The sequence below is a fragment of the Pseudorca crassidens genome, chromosome 1 (assembly GCF_039906515.1).
Source record: "Pseudorca crassidens isolate mPseCra1 chromosome 1, mPseCra1.hap1, whole genome shotgun sequence".
In the NCBI taxonomy this organism is placed as follows: Eukaryota; Metazoa; Chordata; class Mammalia; order Artiodactyla; family Delphinidae; genus Pseudorca; species Pseudorca crassidens.
In genome coordinates this window covers 25,347,802-25,367,589 of record NC_090296.1, presented here as the reverse complement: position 1 = coordinate 25,367,589, position 19,788 = coordinate 25,347,802, and the positions used below count along the sequence as shown (strand labels likewise).

General features: G+C 44.5%; 1 protein-coding gene across 13 annotated transcripts in view; it reads left to right on the top strand.

Moving 5' to 3' along the window:
• Positions 1-19,788, top strand: part of NRXN3 (neurexin 3) — a 1,691,100-nt gene that overhangs the window by 107,006 nt on the left and 1,564,306 nt on the right. For all 13 annotated transcript variants that reach the window (XM_067729075.1, XM_067728964.1, XM_067728949.1 and 10 more), the window contains exon 4: positions 14,186-14,215. In XM_067729075.1, the coding sequence (XP_067585176.1) occupies positions 14,186-14,215 (30 nt within the window). The remainder of the gene's footprint in view (positions 1-14,185; positions 14,216-19,788) is intronic.

The window sequence follows — 19,788 nt, the reverse complement described above, 5'->3', positions numbered from 1 at the left end:
CCGGAGACACGTTGGAGCTCAAAGGGTATCCTGTCTAAGAATTGTAACTCTTACTTTTCAGAGGAGGAAATGGAGGCCCAGGGAGGGGAGGGGCATCTCCAAGGCCATGTAACCCATTTGTGGCCCTGAAGGGATACCTTATCCCATGCTCCTGGCCATTAGGATCTGCCCTTGGGCTGCCTGTGGGGCAGGAGCGGGCAGTCCCAGCCCTGCCAAACTGTTTGCCCTCAGTCATCTCCCCACCCCCGCTGTGTTCTAGAACTCTCTGCCAAAGGAGGTGAGGAAGAGGATGGGGTAGAGGAGGATCTCAGAGGCAGGGAACAGGGCTGGGGCCTGTGCTTGTGAGACCCCTCTCAACCCCTCCCCCAGAGACTCTCCCCCCAGCCGTGGGCTAGGGTGCTGTTTACGGTGCTCCGATAACAGCTTCTCTCCTCGCAAGGGATAATTTCTCAGGCTCTGCCTGCTGATTAGAGCTGGAATTTAAATGAAAAGCTGTGACCTTGTGGAAGTGCCCTAGTTATTCAGAGGCCTGATGAGGAAGTAGGCCTCTTGCTTCGGTCCACCGGAACCCTGGCAGGCGTGGGAGGAGGGGCTCCTGTCTGCCAGGGCCCAGAGGGGGCCTTGGTCCACGGTTGCTAGAAGCAGCTGACAGCCTTTGCTCGAGCCTCCCTCTGCCTGCTCTTGATCTCTGCCCCTTGTTGTCTTCCTCCTCCAGTCTAAGTCATCTCAGTGCTCTCCTTGGAGAGGGGACCTGCTGATCTGTCCTGAGCCCTGCTATGTCTCCAGGGAGTCCCTCGTCCAGCCTGAGGGACACCGTTCTTCACCCAAAGCCAGGAGGCAGTGCCTGACACGCTGCCTTGTGTTTATGGACACGGAGGCTTTGCTCTCGAAGCTTGCTGCTGGGAGAGGGGATCCGACCCACAGAACTAGCAGCATCAGCCTCGCTCAGGAGCCCGTTAGAAAGGCAGGATCTCAGGCATCACCCCAGACCTGTGGAGTCAGAACCTGCAAAGACCAAGAGCCCCAGGGATCTGCCCGTTAAAGCTGGAGACACACTGACCTAAAACTCCCCGTCTCTTTGGGGCCCACAGGGCTGTGTTTACTGAAGAAGGTGCATTCCACCTTGCTAAAGCCCTGTTCCTTATCTCTTCTGCTGGGATGAGTGAAAAATCATCCCATCTCTTCTGCTGGGATGAGTGAAAAATCCACTTTCTGGGTTGATAGGAGCTAAGAGGAAGAATGAGATTAAGGAAAGGGAAGGGAATGAACACTTAGCAACCACTGGGTCTGTGCAGGTCTCTGTTCAGGCACTTCCTCTATATGTGAGGCAAGGTAGCTGCCAGCTTTCACACGGCCTTCAAACTGAGGTTGATTTTTCACTTTTTAAATAGTTGAAAGCAATCAAAAGAAGAATAATGAGTGATGCAGAAATTTTATGAAATTCAGATTTCAGTGTTCACAAAGTTTTATTGGAACACAGGCACGCTTGTTCATTTCTGTATCATTTATGGCTGCTTTGCAAAGGCAGCTTGGAGCAGCTGCAACACAGACACTATGGCCTGCAAAGCCTAAAAGATTTATCATCTGGCCCTTTGCAGAAACAGTGTGCCACCTCTGGGTTAGGGCACAGGCTTGAAGCCAGATGCCTGAGTTGACATCCTGCCTCTATCTCAGCACAGTATGGCCTGTTCAACTTAACTTTTCCTTTGTGGGCCCTACTTACCTCATCTGTAAAATGGGGACAATAAGTACCTACTTCATGGGGCTATTGTGAAGATTAAATGAGCTCATGCATGTCAAGTCTTTAGAACAGTGCCTGGCACATAGTAAGCAATGTATACATTAGCTATTTTTTTAAGTTATCTTGCTTGATCCTTTCCACATGTGTTTCTGTTTTACAGATGAAGATACTTAGGCTCAGAGAGGTCTAAAAACAAAAGAAAACATTCTTTTCCTGTGTCTTGGTCCCCCTAACTGTTCAAAGGATGCTCCCACTGCCGAGCTGTAGACACCTCTAAACACAGCTGCTGTTTTCTCCTTGTCACACTCTCTCCCATCCTTCCTGATCTTTATGCATTCAGTAAAGAGGTCCCTCAGACTTAGATCCTGGCCACCATTGCTCTCAAGTGAGGCCAAGAAATCCCAGTAAGAGGGCGGAAAGGGGACTGATATTTGTAAAGAATCCACCATATGCCAGGTCCCTACCACTTCACAGATGAAGAAACTTGGTCTCCAAAACATCACATCCTTTGCCCAAGGCCAGAAGCAAGTATGGTAGGTATCAAGATTTAAATGCATCCTGGGGTCTCTGCTTTGTCATTCTGCCTCCCTTTGGCTCTGTTGCTTTCCCCAGGAGCTGTGTGGCCTCGGGTAAGTCATTAACCTTTCTGGGTATCAGGCTTCTTTAAATCAGATGACCTCTCAGGCTTCTTCCATTCTGAGGATCTATGATTAGGCCATCTAACTGAGCTCTCTTGGGGAGGAGGATTCAGGAAAACGCCTTCTCCTCCATTACCAGAGACTGACAACTCCTAACTCCAGTGCTACCCGTTATATTTTTGTCTTTTCTTTCCTATTCTTTTGGGCAATAGTCCCACTGGCTTTTCTCTCTTATTTATTAGGAGAAACATTTATTGAGCTTGTATTTTGAGCCAGACACTGAAATACTATGTTTTTACGTGCATCAGTTAATTCTTTTGACACGCCCAGGAGGTGGATTCTGTTTTTAAACCCATTTCACCATGAACAAACTGACACTCAGGGATGTTAACTCATTAGTCCCGCCCAGTAAAAAGTGGTGGAGCAGGATGCAGACCCTGGTATGTCTGGCCCTGGAGATGTCTCCTGTGGAGTTCCAGCTAGAGCGTTCACCCCACAAAGGTACACTACTCCTGTACGTGGATGGTGTCAGCCTAGAACAGTGCCAGTACATCACAGGCACAGAGTAGACCCTTGCTCAGTGAATGAATAGCGCTCAAGGCTCAGTTCTTTGTTTTACCCCACACCCCTTTAAAAGACAGGCTGCTTTTTTGTTGGGGTTCACCCTGAGACAGAAGGTAATTGAACCAGTGTTTATTCAGTGCCCATCTTGGGCTCAGCTCAGTGGGGAATGCGGGCTGTAGGGAAATCCACCACTGCTGCGCGTAATTGGATTGGAAAGGGGCCCTTGGCTGGGCTAACAGTGCTCAGCTCCCAGCCAACTGCCCGGCTGGGGCCTGGGAAGAGCCCCTTGGCTCCTGTAGCTGTTCCCGACGAGTAGGTGTGAGTAAGGAGCTGCTTGCCAGCGTGCCTCCAGCTTCGGCTATAACTCAAAGGAGCAGATCACTAGGCCCTGGTGCCTTTTTCTAGAGCCTTTTAAAATCACCTCCTTTACTGTCTTGGCAAGGCAGACTCACCGGGGTGCTGCTGATGGTCCCAGTTTGTTCCTCAGTTCTGGAGGGCAAGGTCAGGGTTAGAGCTGGAAAAACCATTAAAGTGATCCTGTCGTCTCAATGGGATAGTACTGCCCCTACCCCTGACCCTGCCAAACGTGTAGGATGGGTATTTGTTGCTCCAATAATGAGAGGGCATTGGTGGCATTTAGGAGGAAGGGACAACGAATGCTAAATATGCTGCAGTGTATGGGGAAGGTTCATTCAAAGATTGTGCTGTTCAAGATGCCGTTGGTGAGACCAAAGAGAAACTATTCTAGATTAATTCCTTCTTTGTACAGGAGAGAAAACAGGCCATAGCGCTTCCCTGTAATTCAGCTGAGTCACACAGCCTATTTATGGCAGCACTGGAGACCCTCCCATCCCGAAGACCTGCCTAGGAAGGTCTGGAAAGCTCCTGGGCTAAGCTAGTCAGTTTGTGGGGCTGGGCCTCAGGAGGGGTGGGGCGATGGAATACAGCTGATTGTTGAGGACAGTGGGTGCCCTTATGGGGCCACTTAGCTGACTGTGCCTCCCCATGGAGGGAGGCATCTGAGGACGCCTGGGTAGGCGGTCTGCCGGTGCTGCCAGCTTACTGGAGAAGCGATGTTGGCAAGAGATGAGAGGGGGGGTTGGAGGAGAGAGGGCTTAGATATGCCGGTCTCCTGAATAACAACAGCAGTGACTACAAGCTTTTGAGCCCTTCCTACGTGCCGTGAACTCTGCTTAGTGGTATCCATATGTGGTTGCATGTGATGGTCACAGTAATCCTGAGAAGATGTCTTACAAGTGAGATGCCGTTGTTTTACAGGAAAAAGGCACGGAATAGTTAACATGCTCAGAATCCCAGTTAGCAAGAGGTAGAGCTGGGATTTGAATCCAGGTTTTGCATTATTTAGAGCAGCGGTTTGCAAATTCTGGTGAGCATGAAAATCACCTGGAGAGTTAATGGAGGCGATCCAGGCTCATTGAAGTAAGACGTTTCCCCCAGGTGCTCTGATATGACCAAAGTTTGAAAACCAGTGTTTTAAAGGAAAGTGAAGGGACTTAAAAACTTCAGCATTAACTGCTGTTTTATACCCTCCATAAATTAAGGGAAGCAGGGAGGTGGGGGTGAGGAGATAGAAGGGAGGAGGGGATGAATGATCCCCCCTTTGAGCTCCATGGCACCTTAGGTCACGGGGCTAGTAAAGCCCTCATCATAATACACTCTGCTATAACCAGCTGTGTATTGTCCCCCACATGCCCACATCAGCCACTGTGGGCTCTTGAAGGACAGGGAGTCCCTTATTCTTGAGAACAGAGACTTATCCATGCCTGCATCCCCACTGCTTGCCATCTCGTATGTGTTCATAAACTTTGTTGCTAGAATCAGCATTTCAGAGATGGAAAGGAGCCAGATGGTTGTCAAGGTTCTTTGTGCACCTAATTTTTGAATCTGTTCTGTAAGAGTTTATTCAAACTTGGCTTGAACCACCGCAGTGATGAGTAACTCATTGCTCCTTTAGCCATTCTGTTCCATTCTAACAGCACTGAGTGTTCACAAGCTCTCCTTTATTCTGAATCACTATAGCTTTCACCACCTGTATTGCTTCCAGCCCTTGGAGACACACAAAATAGATCTAATTACACTTCCAGTGTTTGAAGACAGGGCTTTTGTCTTTAAGGATTTTCTTTTCTAAAGGCTAAAACGTCTCCAGTTTCTTTGGGCATTCTCATACAAGGAGGGTTTTCAGCTCTTTCATCCAGGTCATAGTTCTCTGAAAAAATAGCATTGTTTTGCTTCCTTTCCAAAGAAGGATGCCCACACCACATACAGTGTTACAGACATGCTGCAACCGATTCATTATAGAGTGGTAGCATTGCTCCCTTTTTCTAGACTCCCTACATCTATTAATGGCAGCATCAAACACCTTACTTTTTAAAAAATGACTATAGTATTAAATTGAACTTAAAGTCACTGAAAACTTTTAAGATTTTGTGTGCACTGCTCCTAAGCCATTTCTCTCCCCTTCCTGCACTTGTGCAATTGGTTTATTTGACTTAGACTTGGGGCCATTCTTTGATTTTGTCAAATTCATCCCTGGATTTTTAAAATCCAGCACACCATGGTCTATCTGGATACAGTTAATTCATCTAGCACATCTGCCCACCCTTCCAGCTTCATGTCATTCATGAACAAAGAGCTATTTTAGAGAAGTTCATGACATTTGGAGAGCAAGGACTTCCTCTTCTTTGGGAAGAGTCTTTTCTAGAAGCCATAATTGCTGATGCTTTAACCCTTAGAGTGACAAGCATGACTGCCTTCATCTCTCTTCCTTCCATGGTATTCATGAAAAAAGAAGCCACACCCACCCCTCCAGAGAGGTGGAATAGATTGGGAAGGTGCTGCAGACATTCTTTCCTCTTCCCTGTGGCTATGCCATACAGACACTGTTGGTGAGTCATGGGCGCCATTGAGGAAATACTTTCTGTTCAGTCCAGGTCACCATGCTGTAAGAACAAAGTTGGTCTAGAGGCAAATAGTGAGTGCGCTAGCACAGTTACATCCAACAAAGGGCTTAGTGGTGAGAATGGAATGTAGTGGCATCATGGAAGGACCAACCCAGAGGCACCTGCCTTGGAGAAATAGCAACAGGCTCTCCTCTGGAAATTATTACCATCATCAGTCCAACTATTCACTTCATCCCCAGTATTGTTCAAGGCTTGTGGAAAAGCCAAAATCATACAAGTAAATGGCTGATCTTCTGTTCGTGTCAGTTCATGATTGCTGTTGCGTGGTTTGTTGATGCCTCGTTTCGTGCCTCAGCCTTTTTGATTATGGGTGGTGTTCTCAGGGTATCAGTTTGAACCATTTTAATTGTCATTTTTGTAGGTCAAAACCAGTCAAATAGTTTCATAGGGTTCAACCCAGTAAGTAGTTGCTTGGCCTCTTCAGAAATCATCTTGGTTCACAGAAACCCTGTGTCTTAGAGTTGGAATGGATTCTTGGTGGTTATCTTCTAAAACCCCACTTTGACTCTTCTGTGGCATTCTGGCAAGTGAAATATCCCCTATTATTCCACCCTCATCTTGCAGAATGCACTTGGTCCTTTATCTTGCATGCGCAACTTTTAAAATGTTTGAAGGTAGCTCTCATGTCCTTACCTAGCTCTCTCCCGTTTGGGCTGTGCGTAGCAGTTCCTTCAGCCATTCTGCATGTGACATGCTTTTGGACCTCTTAGCATCTGATTCTTCTCCTTTGGATATGTCTACCTCATTAATGCGCCTCCTAATATATGGCACTGTTCTCTGAACCAGAACCCTAGGTTTTGTGGTCAGTGATAAGAAGAGGTGGGACTTTTGACTTCTTTTTATTTGTGACCTCTGGGGGTTGGTGGGGGTAGTGGGAGGTTGTGCTTAAGTGCCACAATTTATATTTGCCCCTTAAAATTAAATTTTGCTTTTGCCTGCTCACATCTTTTGGGCCCTAATTCCGATGACTAAAGAGTTAGCTGTTCCTTTCAGCTTTAGTTCATTACAACACCCAGACAGCATGTCATGAATGTTCTCACCAAGTCATTTATCAAAATGCTGATCAGCTCTAGGCTCTGCTGTAAGCCACTGGAGAACCCCAGACAGGACAAGGAAACTGAAGTCCATGCTGAAGCTCGTGATGAAGGTCAGGAAATTGCCTGTGGAAGGGCTGGTCTGAGACACGACTGTGGAAGTAGGTGGAGCTTTCCTTCAGGCCCCACCCCTTAAGCATCCTTCTCCCCAGTCCCAGCCTGTCCCTGTGTCCTCCCCTGCCCATGGTGGCAGACTTCCTCAACCTGTGACTGCGTGTCTTCATCCTTCCTTCTCACGTGTCCCTGTGCCACTCCTGTCTTTGGAGAAAGATCTTAAGCTTGGCTTCCTGATGATCTCGCACACAGGGCAGTGCAATGACTGAGGAGCCTGAGAGCGGCTTGTGTTCAGATTTGCATTTTAATGAGGGAAGTTGCTTAATAGCCCCAAGAAATGACCCAGGAAAGGAAAAGCTTCATATTTTAGTAGAATCTGGGGATGGAGATTGAGGAGAGGGAGATGGTGGCCATTTATGTAAAAGGGTTTCCCCAGGGCACCTTAAATCATGCTACACCAGAATCATACATGAAGTTGAATTAATGTCCAGACACTATTTTCTGCTCCTGAATTCTCCAAGACATGTCTCCTCCCTTCTCCACCAGCACTGAATTAGACAGGGTAGCTAGTGTCATAGTTACCATCCAGCCTGCAGAATCCACCTGCTGGCTTAGAATCCACATTTCACCACTTACTAAGCAGTGGGGTTTTGGCTCTAGGTCTTGGTTTCCTTACCTATAAAATCAACATTATAGCAATGCCTTTCCCATAGAGCTGTATTTAATAGCATGACATATAGCCATGCCTTATATGTAGCAGTCAACAGATATTAGCTACTGTTATAATTCTTTTTACTAAATTAACTGAATTTCCTCTCTTTTAAGCGCTTAAAATGCTAAGATGTGTATTTCTTCTTTCCCCTTCTCTTTTCCAAGTTCCCAATCACCCTGCAGACACGATGGTTACCTGTGGCTTCTCTTTCTGTCAGGCCCCACCCCCTACCATCTTCACCATCTCCTTACTTCCTCCAGAAACATAGGGTGAATGTCTCCATTACCTTCTGATGTTATGTAATTACTCTTTTTAAAAGTCCTTGTGGCTTCATAAAAATTCAACGTTGGCTCTTGGCACTTATAGCAATTAGTGACATTTCATTTCCCTACTTCAGTATGGGAAAAGAGATGATATGTGTGGATTTTACAGGGGGAGAAAAGTTACCCTGAAAGTGAATGAGAGAAAAGTCTTGGCAGAGATAACTTGCTTCCCCCCCCCCCCGAATCTCTCTCTCTCTTTTTTTTTTTCCATGAGTGACTTCCTTCTTCCCCTGAAATACCTTCCCCAATTACCCAGCCAAAATGAAGGAAGGAAGGAGGATTAAAAACTATCTGAGGGGGTGGGATATTATAGATTCGAGGGGGACACAGTACTAGATTAAATGATGGAGGCCTTCAACTTCTGGCCTGGTTCCTGAACATTGCATCTTCCTTTTGCCTGTTTCAGTAAATGTTTTCTATTCTCTGTATTAGTCATTTTCATGACAGGCTTCATGATGGCCACAGCCACTTACAAATGACTTTGCTTTCGTAGCCATTTCCATTCTCCTGAGCCGCAAAAGCAGCTATCTCCATAGGGATTTTCCCAAAAGGTATAACATAGTCTAGAGGGCCATACGTATATTTTGCATATAATCTACACATGATTTGCAGTCTGTTCTAAAGCAGTTTCAACTTTGCATGTCTTACCTACTGATGATCTTTTTCTCTTCTTGTTCTTGTATGTACCCTGAGAACCTGTGCACCACAGATAGATAGGCACAAGAAGGGTGGGACATAGCACTAGAAAGAGTGAAGAGAAGGGTAAAAAATCTCAGACATCTTCGTGGGATCCAGAATGGTCCCTGGATCCAGCTAGGGTAGCACTTTGACAGTGTGTGACATCTACATAGGAAACATTTCAGTTGCTTTCTAATTTTTATAATTATTTTTAAAAAGGCATTGTAGTTCCATAAGAATTCTGTATTGAAAATTCTCAATATCCTGACCATCAAAGGCTCTTCCGAGCTCACTTCCTGTTCCCTACCCTCCATTAGGTGAACTTTTATGGAGCTGGCTTTTGAATCTTCATTGAAGATCTATTCAAATTCAGAGCTGATGGTGGGATTGTTTTGGAAAGATGTGGTCCCCTTTGCTTCCCTGAGCCCCCTGTTCCAGCCCATATCTTGTCTTTTAGCAGCCCTGAACATCAGGTTCAGATTAAATGCCAAACTGCAAACCCAGCCAGGTGCTAGTCCCAAGGCTGGCTGTGTGGTCTGCGGGGCTACTGCTGACCCTCTGTTTCTGAAATTGACAAGAAGGGTGATCTTCATTCCCCTCCCCCCGCCCCGCTTTCCTCATCAACCACATACATAACACACAGCCAGCATAGATCGCTTTTCCTTCCTTGCTAATTATATCCTTCTCAGTTAAGATTTTTTTTTTGAGCATTATTTTTCTGTATCTATATTGGAAAGCCATATAGTTCCTTTTTCTTTTTGAATGTAAAATTTTACTTTACTGTTGAATATGCATGTAAAAAAAAGAACCTCCAGGATATCTTAATATCCCCCATCCCTCCCAGGTTAAGACTCAGTGCTCTGGCCCCTTTTTCTTTGAGGATTCATTCACTTACATGGGCACAGACCCTCTCTTTCATGAAGTGGAGGTGATACACTTTCATATTTGTCCTGACTTTCTTGCAGACCTTAGTCCCATACTGTTAAATGCACCTTAGACATTTTGCTTGAGCGATTCTTCTGTTTCTTCAACTTATCATGCCTAAAACAGAACTCATTATCGCCCTCATTCCAAATCCATCTCCCAACTCCATCCCACCTTCCTATTTCTGACAATGCTTCACTCAGTCTCCCATCCGTTCTTCCCCTGAAGCATCTCATCGGTCACCCAAAGCCTGTTGCATCCTCTTTTCCCCTTTTCCTTCCTGCTGCCACGATACTAATTTAGGCCCTCTGCCTATGACAGATCTTTCTGCCTCTCTTTTCCCTCTACTCCGTCCTGTCCACACCATTGCCAAAGCAATCTTCCTCAACATCATTTTCCCTGGGTTATTCTCCTTCCCACAAGCCCTCAATGTCTCCCATCAGCTGCAAGATCAAGTCCTTTTTCTTTAGCCTGGGAACTCAAGGCCTTCATACAACGGTTCCATACTTTGATTCTTAAGATCACCTTTCACTTCTTCCTCAGATGAACCGTTTGTATGTGTTCATTGTTATTCGTACAGCACGCATTACATACCTACCACGTGCCTGGCAGTGTCCTGGGTGTTCCAGAAAGTTGACGTGAAAGTCCTTATAAATGCAATTGGTGGTCTTGGGAGGTAGTGGTGTTAACCTGGCACGTCCTCCGTCGCTCTTCATCCTAAACCGTCTTCCAAGGCATATTGTAAATCCCACTTTCCTCCAGAAACCTCTGCTGCACACCCAGGGCCCTCCTCACTGTCCTACCGTCCTTATTGTCTGAATTAATCATTTGACGCTTACCAGTTACCCATCATTCATTCCTCATTCACTCACCAAATACATACGGAACACCTACCGTGTGTCAGGCACTATGCTTCGTGTTGCCTCACACATCGGTATATTTTTATAGCATAAACGAAAAAACAATAACCCTTATATAGTCCTTACCATGTACAGGCACTGCTTTACATATATTCATTTGTTTAATCCTCAAAACAACCTATGAATTTGGCATGATAATTATCCAAATTTTACAGATGGGAAGTCAAGGCATCGAGATGTTTAGCAACGTTCCTAGGGTCACAAACTAGAAAGTAACAAAGGTGGGATTCAAATCTGGCTCTGAAGTCCTTGATCTTAACCCCTACCCTTCACTGTCAGGTACCACTATATATGTATCATATGTATGTTTGTGTAAATATAAACACACACACACACACCTTCCCAACTAGACTCTAAACTCTTCGAGGTTGACAACTATGTACCATACTTGTTTGCATCCCACCACCTTATGCAGCCTTTACATATAGTAGGTACTTGAATCATTTGTTTGCTTGATTCTTGTTTCTTCCATTCACTTTTGGGGGGACCTGAGGTCTTTTTGCAGCAAGTAGGAGGGTTTGGGGGTGGAAGGGGAGAGAAACAGAATTTCGGAATAGACCTAGACCCTCTGGAATTCCTGGTTTCCAGTTCTTAACTCTGCAAGCTTAGGGGGTAGGTTTGTATAAGAGAAGATACTAATGTCAAAGCTCATGAAAGTGCAAACATTCCCTCCTCAAAAAGCAGAATAAAACTCAAACCATGTTACGTTTACACAGTTTCTCCCCTCTCTCATGTTATTTCCTGTTATACTTGTTTATGTCTGTTTTGCTTTGTTGCCTACAAAACCGAAGTTTTGACACCAGGATCTCAGATTTGCATTCCTGTCCTGATATTTCTCTTTCAGATTTTCTGTAAGTTGAAGAATATGTACATTTTATTTGAGTCACAATACTGCAACTACATATGTAGCTTAATAAAACCTGACAAGTACATATGTAAATTTTAAAACACAGGTGGTGGATATTTGCATTTTAAAAGGATTCTTCCTTTTACAAAAGTTTCCACTGCAGGGTTCCATTGTATATCCAATTCCTCTTAGTGCATTTATCATACAATTTAATTTACCAAAATTTGATTTATATGTCACTCTGAAGGGGTAGCTCTCGAGTTCTAGTGAGCACAAGAATCACTCGTGCGACTTATTTAAAATTCAGATCTTTCCCCATCTCCTCCCCAAGATTCTAATTCATTAGGACTTGGGTGGGGCCCAGGCTCTTCACTGTTCATAAGTATCCCCAGGCGGCTGATGCAGGTGGTCAGTGAAATGTGTTTTGGGAAACACAGCTTCAAAGAAACACAGGTAATACATAAATGGGCCCAACTGTAGGGGCTTCTCCAGGGCTTTGAACACCCTCTGAATACCAAGTGTCCCGTTTCCTCTTCATTTGGCAAATTTTTGTTTACTCTTCTGCCTCTCTTCTACTCACACCTCCCAGCTGCCAAACATCTTTAATTGCAGGTATAAAAATGTTTGTCCTTTCATTTAAAAAATGAAAGGACAGTTATCTCAATAAAGCCCCCAGCTTTATTGAGATAACTGACATAGAGCATTGTGTAAATTTGAAGTAGATAATGTGTTGATTAGATACACTCTTATGACACACCTTCATGTCATCACATAGTTACCATTTCCTTCTTACGGTGAAGACATTTAAGGTCTACTCTGAGCATTTACGTTTCAAGTACACAATATAGTACTGTTGGCCTTTTATTTTTAACCTCCGTTCTGCTCTTAGGGATCTCTTTGGATCTTCCTTATTCTCATTTCTTGATGCTGACAACCCTCCTGTGAATTCACGCACCTATTCTGTACCCGTTCCCCCGTCACCTACGCCACCGACCTGCCCCAGGCCCTCCCTCTTAGCGTGCTAGGTCCGGATGCTGAAGGCTATGGCTTGGTCCAGAAATATCAGGCATTTTATGAATAGTTACTTCTGCTGAGGTTTCTCTTAGTCAAATCTAGCGCCTTTGTTCTTTCTTCTTCTTATCCCCTCCAAATACCCCTGAAATACCAAAACTTAATTTTTTAAATAAAACAGATTATGAGAATGACTTGCTTTGGCATGATTCCCTTCCTCCATGAGTATTAATATCCTAGGCCTTGAGAGATGAACGCCAGAAATGTACATTTAAAATACGATAATAGTTTAATGAAATTTGTTTAGAAAAAATGACTGACATTTATGGCACATGTATCTATGTATTTAATATATCATTGAGCTTTAAAAAGTCAGTTGCTTGACCCATATTTTGTCTTCGATTACTTCTCTAAATCTCTAGTTATCTCCAAAAACATTTACAGATTTCCATGCTTTAGAGATTTTTCTCCTTTATTAATCTCCTATATCCCTGAATTTTACTCTGTGTAAAGTTGAGGTCACTCTGGGGTGATCTCCAAGTAACTCTGGTAGTAATAAAAGCAACGGAAGAGCAAAGAGCCATCACGGTTGGCTACTGGTTGGAAATCTTTTCTTTTAATAGATGTATCAGGACTTATGCTTCCCTTGAAGTAATGAGCTCTTAAGAGCCCTGCGTGACTTCCACAAGAACATAGTGAGAGGTTCTGCTACTTGTTTATTGGGCCTCCGTGTACCTTCTTTAATCCATTCAGTGTTTGGCTAGGCCTCTGTAATCAAAGATGAGGGACTTTATAGGAAAAGTTGGCGGTGGAGGATGGACAGAGTTAAGGGGTGTAGTTGTCACTGGGTGAAGGCAAGGATCATATGGAGGTAGTTTCAGGTTGTCTAACTCTTGAACGCAGGAACTCATTTTTTTTTTAAATATTTATTTATCATTTATTTATTTATTTATTTAGGCTGTGCTGGGTATTAGTTGCCGTATACGGGATCTCTAGTTGCAGCATGTGGACTAATTAGTTGCAGCATGCGAACTCTTAGTTGTGGCATGCATGTGGGATCTAGTTCCCCGACCAGGGATTGAACCTGGGCCCCCCGCGTTGGGAGCGTGGAGCCTTACTCACTGGACCACCAGGGAAGTCCCGCAGGAACTCATTTTGTGTGTTCAGTGTGGTCCAACTTTTGTAGAAGCGACTACTGTATCTAGGGGGAAAGAAAAGTTGGATGGTAATCTCTGGATGTGGGATTACAGCTGATTTTTTTTCTTTTCTGAATTTTCCAAAGTTTCTACAGTGACAGTGTATTATTATTAAAAACAATTTAAAAGAAAGAAAGAAACCTACTTTGCCCAGCGCCTGGAGTCTCTTTCCTAGGGGACCTAATCTTTCATAGATTTATCTCAGATCCTACCTGTTGCATAGAAACAATGGTGAAAGGAAAGTTCTCGTGATGTGGCCGAGAGGTTCAGCAAACAAAAGACTGACCTTGAACTGGAGGGCCCGGGACGTTCTGCCCTGCATTTCAGTGCTCGTTGCATGCTCCTCAGTATGTGTGGATGCCCCTGCCACTCCTTCCACTCAAGAATTAAGAGAAGATTGTCTGGCATTTGGGATTCTAACTTTGTCTTCTTCCTTTTATCCTTCCCCTCCTCCCCACCCCCCCACCCCGACTCCTCTTCTCCCCTCTCTTCCTTCCTCAAGGCCTCTCCCACCTCATGATGAGTGAACAAGGTAGGTGCTCTGTGCTCGTGGTGCTGCAGCTGCCTGAATTGCTTGCCTTCGTGCCTCTGGCTGGTCGCTCAGAGCCTCATCATCCCTGGCAGGCCATTTGCTGCCTGTCTCTCCTACCATGGGCCAGGCTGGCAGCAGGGCCATCCTGCGGTGGGGGGCACCTTTCCCAATGCATCGTGGTTTCCTGCCCCCATCACCCCCTTGGCTTCTCCATTATGCACCATCATTTGTCATCCTGGGCACTGGCTCTGCCGGGCTGCCTCCAAGAGAGAAGCATGAAACAAGCCATGACGGTGTCGATAATGGGGGTGAATGAAGCTAATTTCAGAGCAACAGAGCGGTTAACTTCTTCCCTAAGCCCCATGCTGGGGCCCCAGGTTGGGGGAGAGGAGCTGGGCTTCTCTGAATTTCACTCTGAGTAAAGGTTTGCTTATTGTCTTCCCCTCCATCCCACTGCCCATTGTAATGACTTTTAGCCCCAGAGCCCCGAATGGTCAAAGGGAACCCTTGGGGGTTTGACTGTTTTCAGTTTTGTATAAAAGCAAAAACCACCGAAAGAACATGCTAATGTCCTCATGGCAGGATTCTAACTCATTATACACCCTGAAGAAAACTGCATATAAAGATCTGTAAATTCAGCATCTGCAACCTAAAATATTCAATTATGCAGGAAATGAACTGTGCAGGAAATTCAGCTCAGCTAAGCACAGGGTGGGCTGTGAATGAAGCCTTTTTCTCCTAAATAAAAATTTTCCATATTATCAGCCTAAATCAGGATTCAAGAACTGAGCCTACTTAAAATTGTCTTTTTCTTCACCGTTCAATTGCTGCTATTGTGTTTCTTCTGCTCTTTGGAATGATTGCCAGATGGGTCTACCTGCCACGCCCTGACACCAAAAGACTGTACTTTAATTTCTCTTGTCTTTTTCAAAATACACATGGGATTCAGTGCCTTTTTTTGGAGGACCAAAGAAAAGGGAAAGGAGAGGTATTTCCATGTTCTGCTGTTTTTTCTTGATCTTTTGAGTAGGGTGGGGCAGCACGGAAGGACACCCCCCACACACACACACCCATTTCCTTACACTGGATCCGTCAGACAGTGTTGCCATAAAGGGGAGTATATGATCAGATCAAGGAACAACCCAGGTCTGAGGGAAGTTTGCTTATGGTGTCCAGGTAGCTGCGGAGGTGGGCAATTGAGGGCAACCTGACTTGATAAGGCAGGACAAGGAGGAAGCACACTTTACCAACAGAATTGTGTCCTCCAGACCTGAGGCAAGATCCATGATGTGGACTCTGGACATTTCAATGAACACATGGTCTGGTATAGGAGCAGATGTCAAAGAACAGAGCTGGACGGAGGGGGTCAGGTGAGTTTTCCAGTGTTAGATGGCGCTCTGGAAGAGGTTGGGACGAAGTCTCTCTATTCTTGTAGGTGAGTGAGAGAAGTTATCCCCCTACAGCAGGTTACTATGAAGTGAATATGAGTAGGGGGTGCTCTTTATGTTGACTTAGTATCCAGGTAGTTTGAGAGAGTTATGCATATCTCCACAGAGTGGTAAGACCCAAGCTCTATGAATTGCTGGAATTTGGTGGCCCGACCTCGATAATAAGTTCCACCAGAAAAAGCAGGCCCTCAGAGTCCTGATGACAAGATGCCCTTCTACATTCTCTCATCTTATGCTCTCAGCTGCCCTTTTGGAGTTCTAGCTTTTACAATGGCTTGGAAGTCTGAGTGTATCATATGGGTGATGTCATAGCATAGAGTCTAGGTAGATGAGATAGGCTGGTGGGGACTTCTTTAATCTTGATTCAGTTTATTTCAGACCCACTGATGAGCACTCAACATTGAAGTGTACATGAGTAGAGAATTCAGACATACTATGTACACATGCTCTGGGGGGTAAGTCAGGAATCTTCTAGAAAAACAGTCTTTAGGCAATGAAATAATGACAGACACGGATATTGTGAATCCCTCTTGAGAGAAGTTTTCAAAAAAGGATGCAGAATTCTTCTGGGTGGTCAGTGTCACTAAGATTTGAAGGTGCAATTTGCTGTTTAATTTGTTTCTAAGAAGGTCCTTTGACCCCATTCCTCCTCCTCTCATTCTTTTCCATTTCCCACAGTTTGCCCTTGTGATGATTACCTAAAAAGCCAATACTCCTTTCCTTTTCCTTATTCCTTCAACATGAAAGAAAGAGATTTCTGTCTGGTTCTTGCTGAATCTCCAGAATTTGTTTTTGATGCCCATAAATATGTGTGGAAATACTGACGTATGTTGTGTGTGTACCACCTATACATGTATGTCATACTCTTGATCCTCATGACTCATATTAATGTTGAAAAAATACAGGAGAACTTAGATTCTCTGAAACTTTCCCTAAACGATTTTACCTTGGTTAAGTGTGTGCAATTTCACATACATGTGGCTATGCAGTGCTTTTGCATGCAGATTTGGTCATGTTTCTAAGGATGGGACTGAGAAGAAACTAATGGGAAAAAGCTTAAACGTGAAGCTGATGGAAGCAGCCTTGCTGGTCACACTGTTTAAGCAAAACATTGTGCATTTGTTTTGTGCTGCCTTCTCAAGATTGTACTGCTGTTGCCATTACTATTGTGGGTTTTGTTATGTGTGTTACATTTCTTTGTGTGTCTGCAGTGTGCTGATGTTTTACTCTCCCTGCTCTCTCTCTCTCTCTTGCCGCCTCCATGGTGGACACCATGCTTCCTCTACATAACTGGACGTTCCTTTCTGTAGGTAGAAGTAAAGGTAGAGATCATTTTATTTTTATCATTATAACTATCAATCTGCCTTCTGAAATATTCATGTATACAAGGGGAATTGTTGATTCTGATGAATATAGTCCAGATTTTAACAGTGTTTTTAACAAAAACTAAAAGAAAATAAAAAGCCAATGCTACCACTTTCCTTCAATGTACTTCATACTCGGTGGTTGGGGATCATTCTGAGTTGGCCTGCCTCCCTCGAAATCCAGGATGAGCCTTACCCATTATGGTGTGCTGTTTCTAGCAGGAATGGGGGGTTCTGAAAGTGGTTGTGCAGTGTTGGGAAGATATATTTTACTTAACTCAGGGTATTCTAAGATCCCCTCCAGTAAATGTACTGAAGGGATAGGAAAGATGTGAAATGAAGTGCCAATGTGTCATCACTTGGGAATAACTGGATTCAGGGAGGGAAGGATGATAGATGAGAAAGGGGAGAGGATTGGAGAATAGCTTGAAATTTTATTTAATGTGAAATTTGGGGGATATTTATTGCTCTTTTATCTTCTGTGTTACATATTCTGTATTTTGGGGAGTGGAAGTCTTCTGATTGGGGGTGATGAGCTGAGAATGGTGGGACTGGAGGTGTGGAAGAACATAGGAATGACAGTGCATTACATCATAAGGAAAAAGTGGAGAAAGAGACAACACTGGATTTTAACTTACCAAGTCCACCTTTTGCTGGGCAGCCTGGGAAAAGGAGAGGCGCTGAGGAGATGCGCTTGCTCTGATGTTCCGACATGCCTTTCAGTGCTTCACACCTTTGGGTACCACAGCTCACTCATCCATCCCTAATCAAAGCTGTCAGCGAGCTGAGCCTGGAGGACCTGCCTCACCAGCTCAAATTGGATTAGCTGTTCAGGACTGAAGGGAGAGGTTAATTAATAAATTATAAACATGTATTTGCATTTGGTTCTCCCCTTTTCCTTCCTAACACTACAGTCCCTATCTCTGTGAAGCCATGTGCCTCTGTTTCCTGTAAAGATTGGCAAATAACAGAAATAGGAAATGTGAATTCTGGCATGAAGATGTTGAAGAAAGATGGGGCTGGCAAGATATTGAAAATGTTGATTTGATGACTAGTCTGTGAACTGGCCATCTCTCATTTGAATTTCATGCCTTTCTTGATTTTTAAAAAGTTATGTATGGTTACCTTGAAGTAGTTCAGTCCTGTCACTTTGGGGTTAATTGATTGCCTATTCCTTTTATGCTAATCACAGGGGCGGGGTTCATTCTCAGAAATCTGTCACGGGGAGCTCTTACCCTGTTATGAGCTTGATACCTTTAGAAAGGAGGTGGGAAAGCGGGACGAGGAAGAGGAATAATGATTGAAAGGGTACATCTGGCTGCCCCCTCCACTTCTCTACTTAGAGTATTCAACCAGAGGCTTCTAGTGATCTCTTCATAGGCAAAGTCACCAGTCTTTGCCCAGGACACAACCTTTCTGAAGCATGTGGCACTGTGTCACTTGTCCCTTCTCCCACTGGCTTCTACGAGAACACATTACGGTCAGTCTCCCCTGCCCCCCACTCCAACCCCTGAACCTCTCTCCTTTTCTTTCCCTAATCCCCTAAAACATCCCATAAGATAGAGGTCTTTCGTGTTTTTAGATTTTGCACATGGGTATCTTATTTTCTTTCTCCGGTCACTGCTACTAACACTGATCGACCATTTCCTATGTGGCAGCCATTGTGCCATGGGCTTTATATGCCTTATCACACTCAATCATCACAACTGTCTTGAGGTAGACGGTAGTGTTATCCTTGCTCTACGGACAGGTAGATCAAGGCTCAGAGAGTTAAATAACTTAAGTCAGACGGCTACTAAGTAAAAATGAAACTCAGAATCTGAGCACCTAACCACTACTCTATACTGCCTGTCTTGGGTCCAAGGATGACATCCATGGATATGCCTCCCAACTACCTCCCTGGCACTGACCTGGCTCAAGTTCCAACCTGCCACTTTGCATTCTCCATAACACATGTCCATATAACTGTACTGTCACTTCAGTATTTAAAGTCAACCTTCGCACCATCTGGCCACAAACCAGCTTCCTTATTTTTGTTAATGGTTCTCCCGTCTTCCTTATCACCTGGGCTTGAACTCAGCAATTGCTTTCTTTTTCCTTCTTGAACTTTCCTATTCCCAGGTGATGTTAAGAGAGGTTGTTGGGATTCTTTTTTGGAATGTCTCTTGCATCTCTATTTGACACTCTGGTTCAGTTCCCAGTCAGCCCCTATTAGATTAGTGCCCTAGCCTAATTAATCTCTGTTGTCTTCCAGTCTGTCCAGTAACTGAGAACTGCTTAAACTCTGCTGTCCCCCATATGGAGTGCAGGATTAGCTATCTCACTTTCAAAGCCATCCCTAATATGGCCTTTTTCCCTTTAACCTTCCTCCCTGTTAATCTTTGATGCAGAATTGATGCCAAATATGATACCATATCACTGTACCTTTCCTCGTCTCCTAGTTTTACTTATTCTGTTTTCCTCCCCTATTGACAGTTCCTCCTCCTCTTGTTTCTGCCCACTGAAATCATACGTAGATTTTATTTCCTAGTTGATGATGTGAGTGCTCTGCATGCTGCATTCAGATATGCGCTTTCCTTCCATGTCCCCCTCTACTGTCCTATATTAAACTTATTTGGGAATTGGGCTACTCCCCACTACTAGATTGCAAGTATGTTGAAGACAAACGTATTCATTTTTTAATGCCCAGATGGGTCAAGCATAGGAGGTTATACCAAGAAGGGACTCAAAACCCCTAATCCTTCTTATCCTGCTGTCAGTC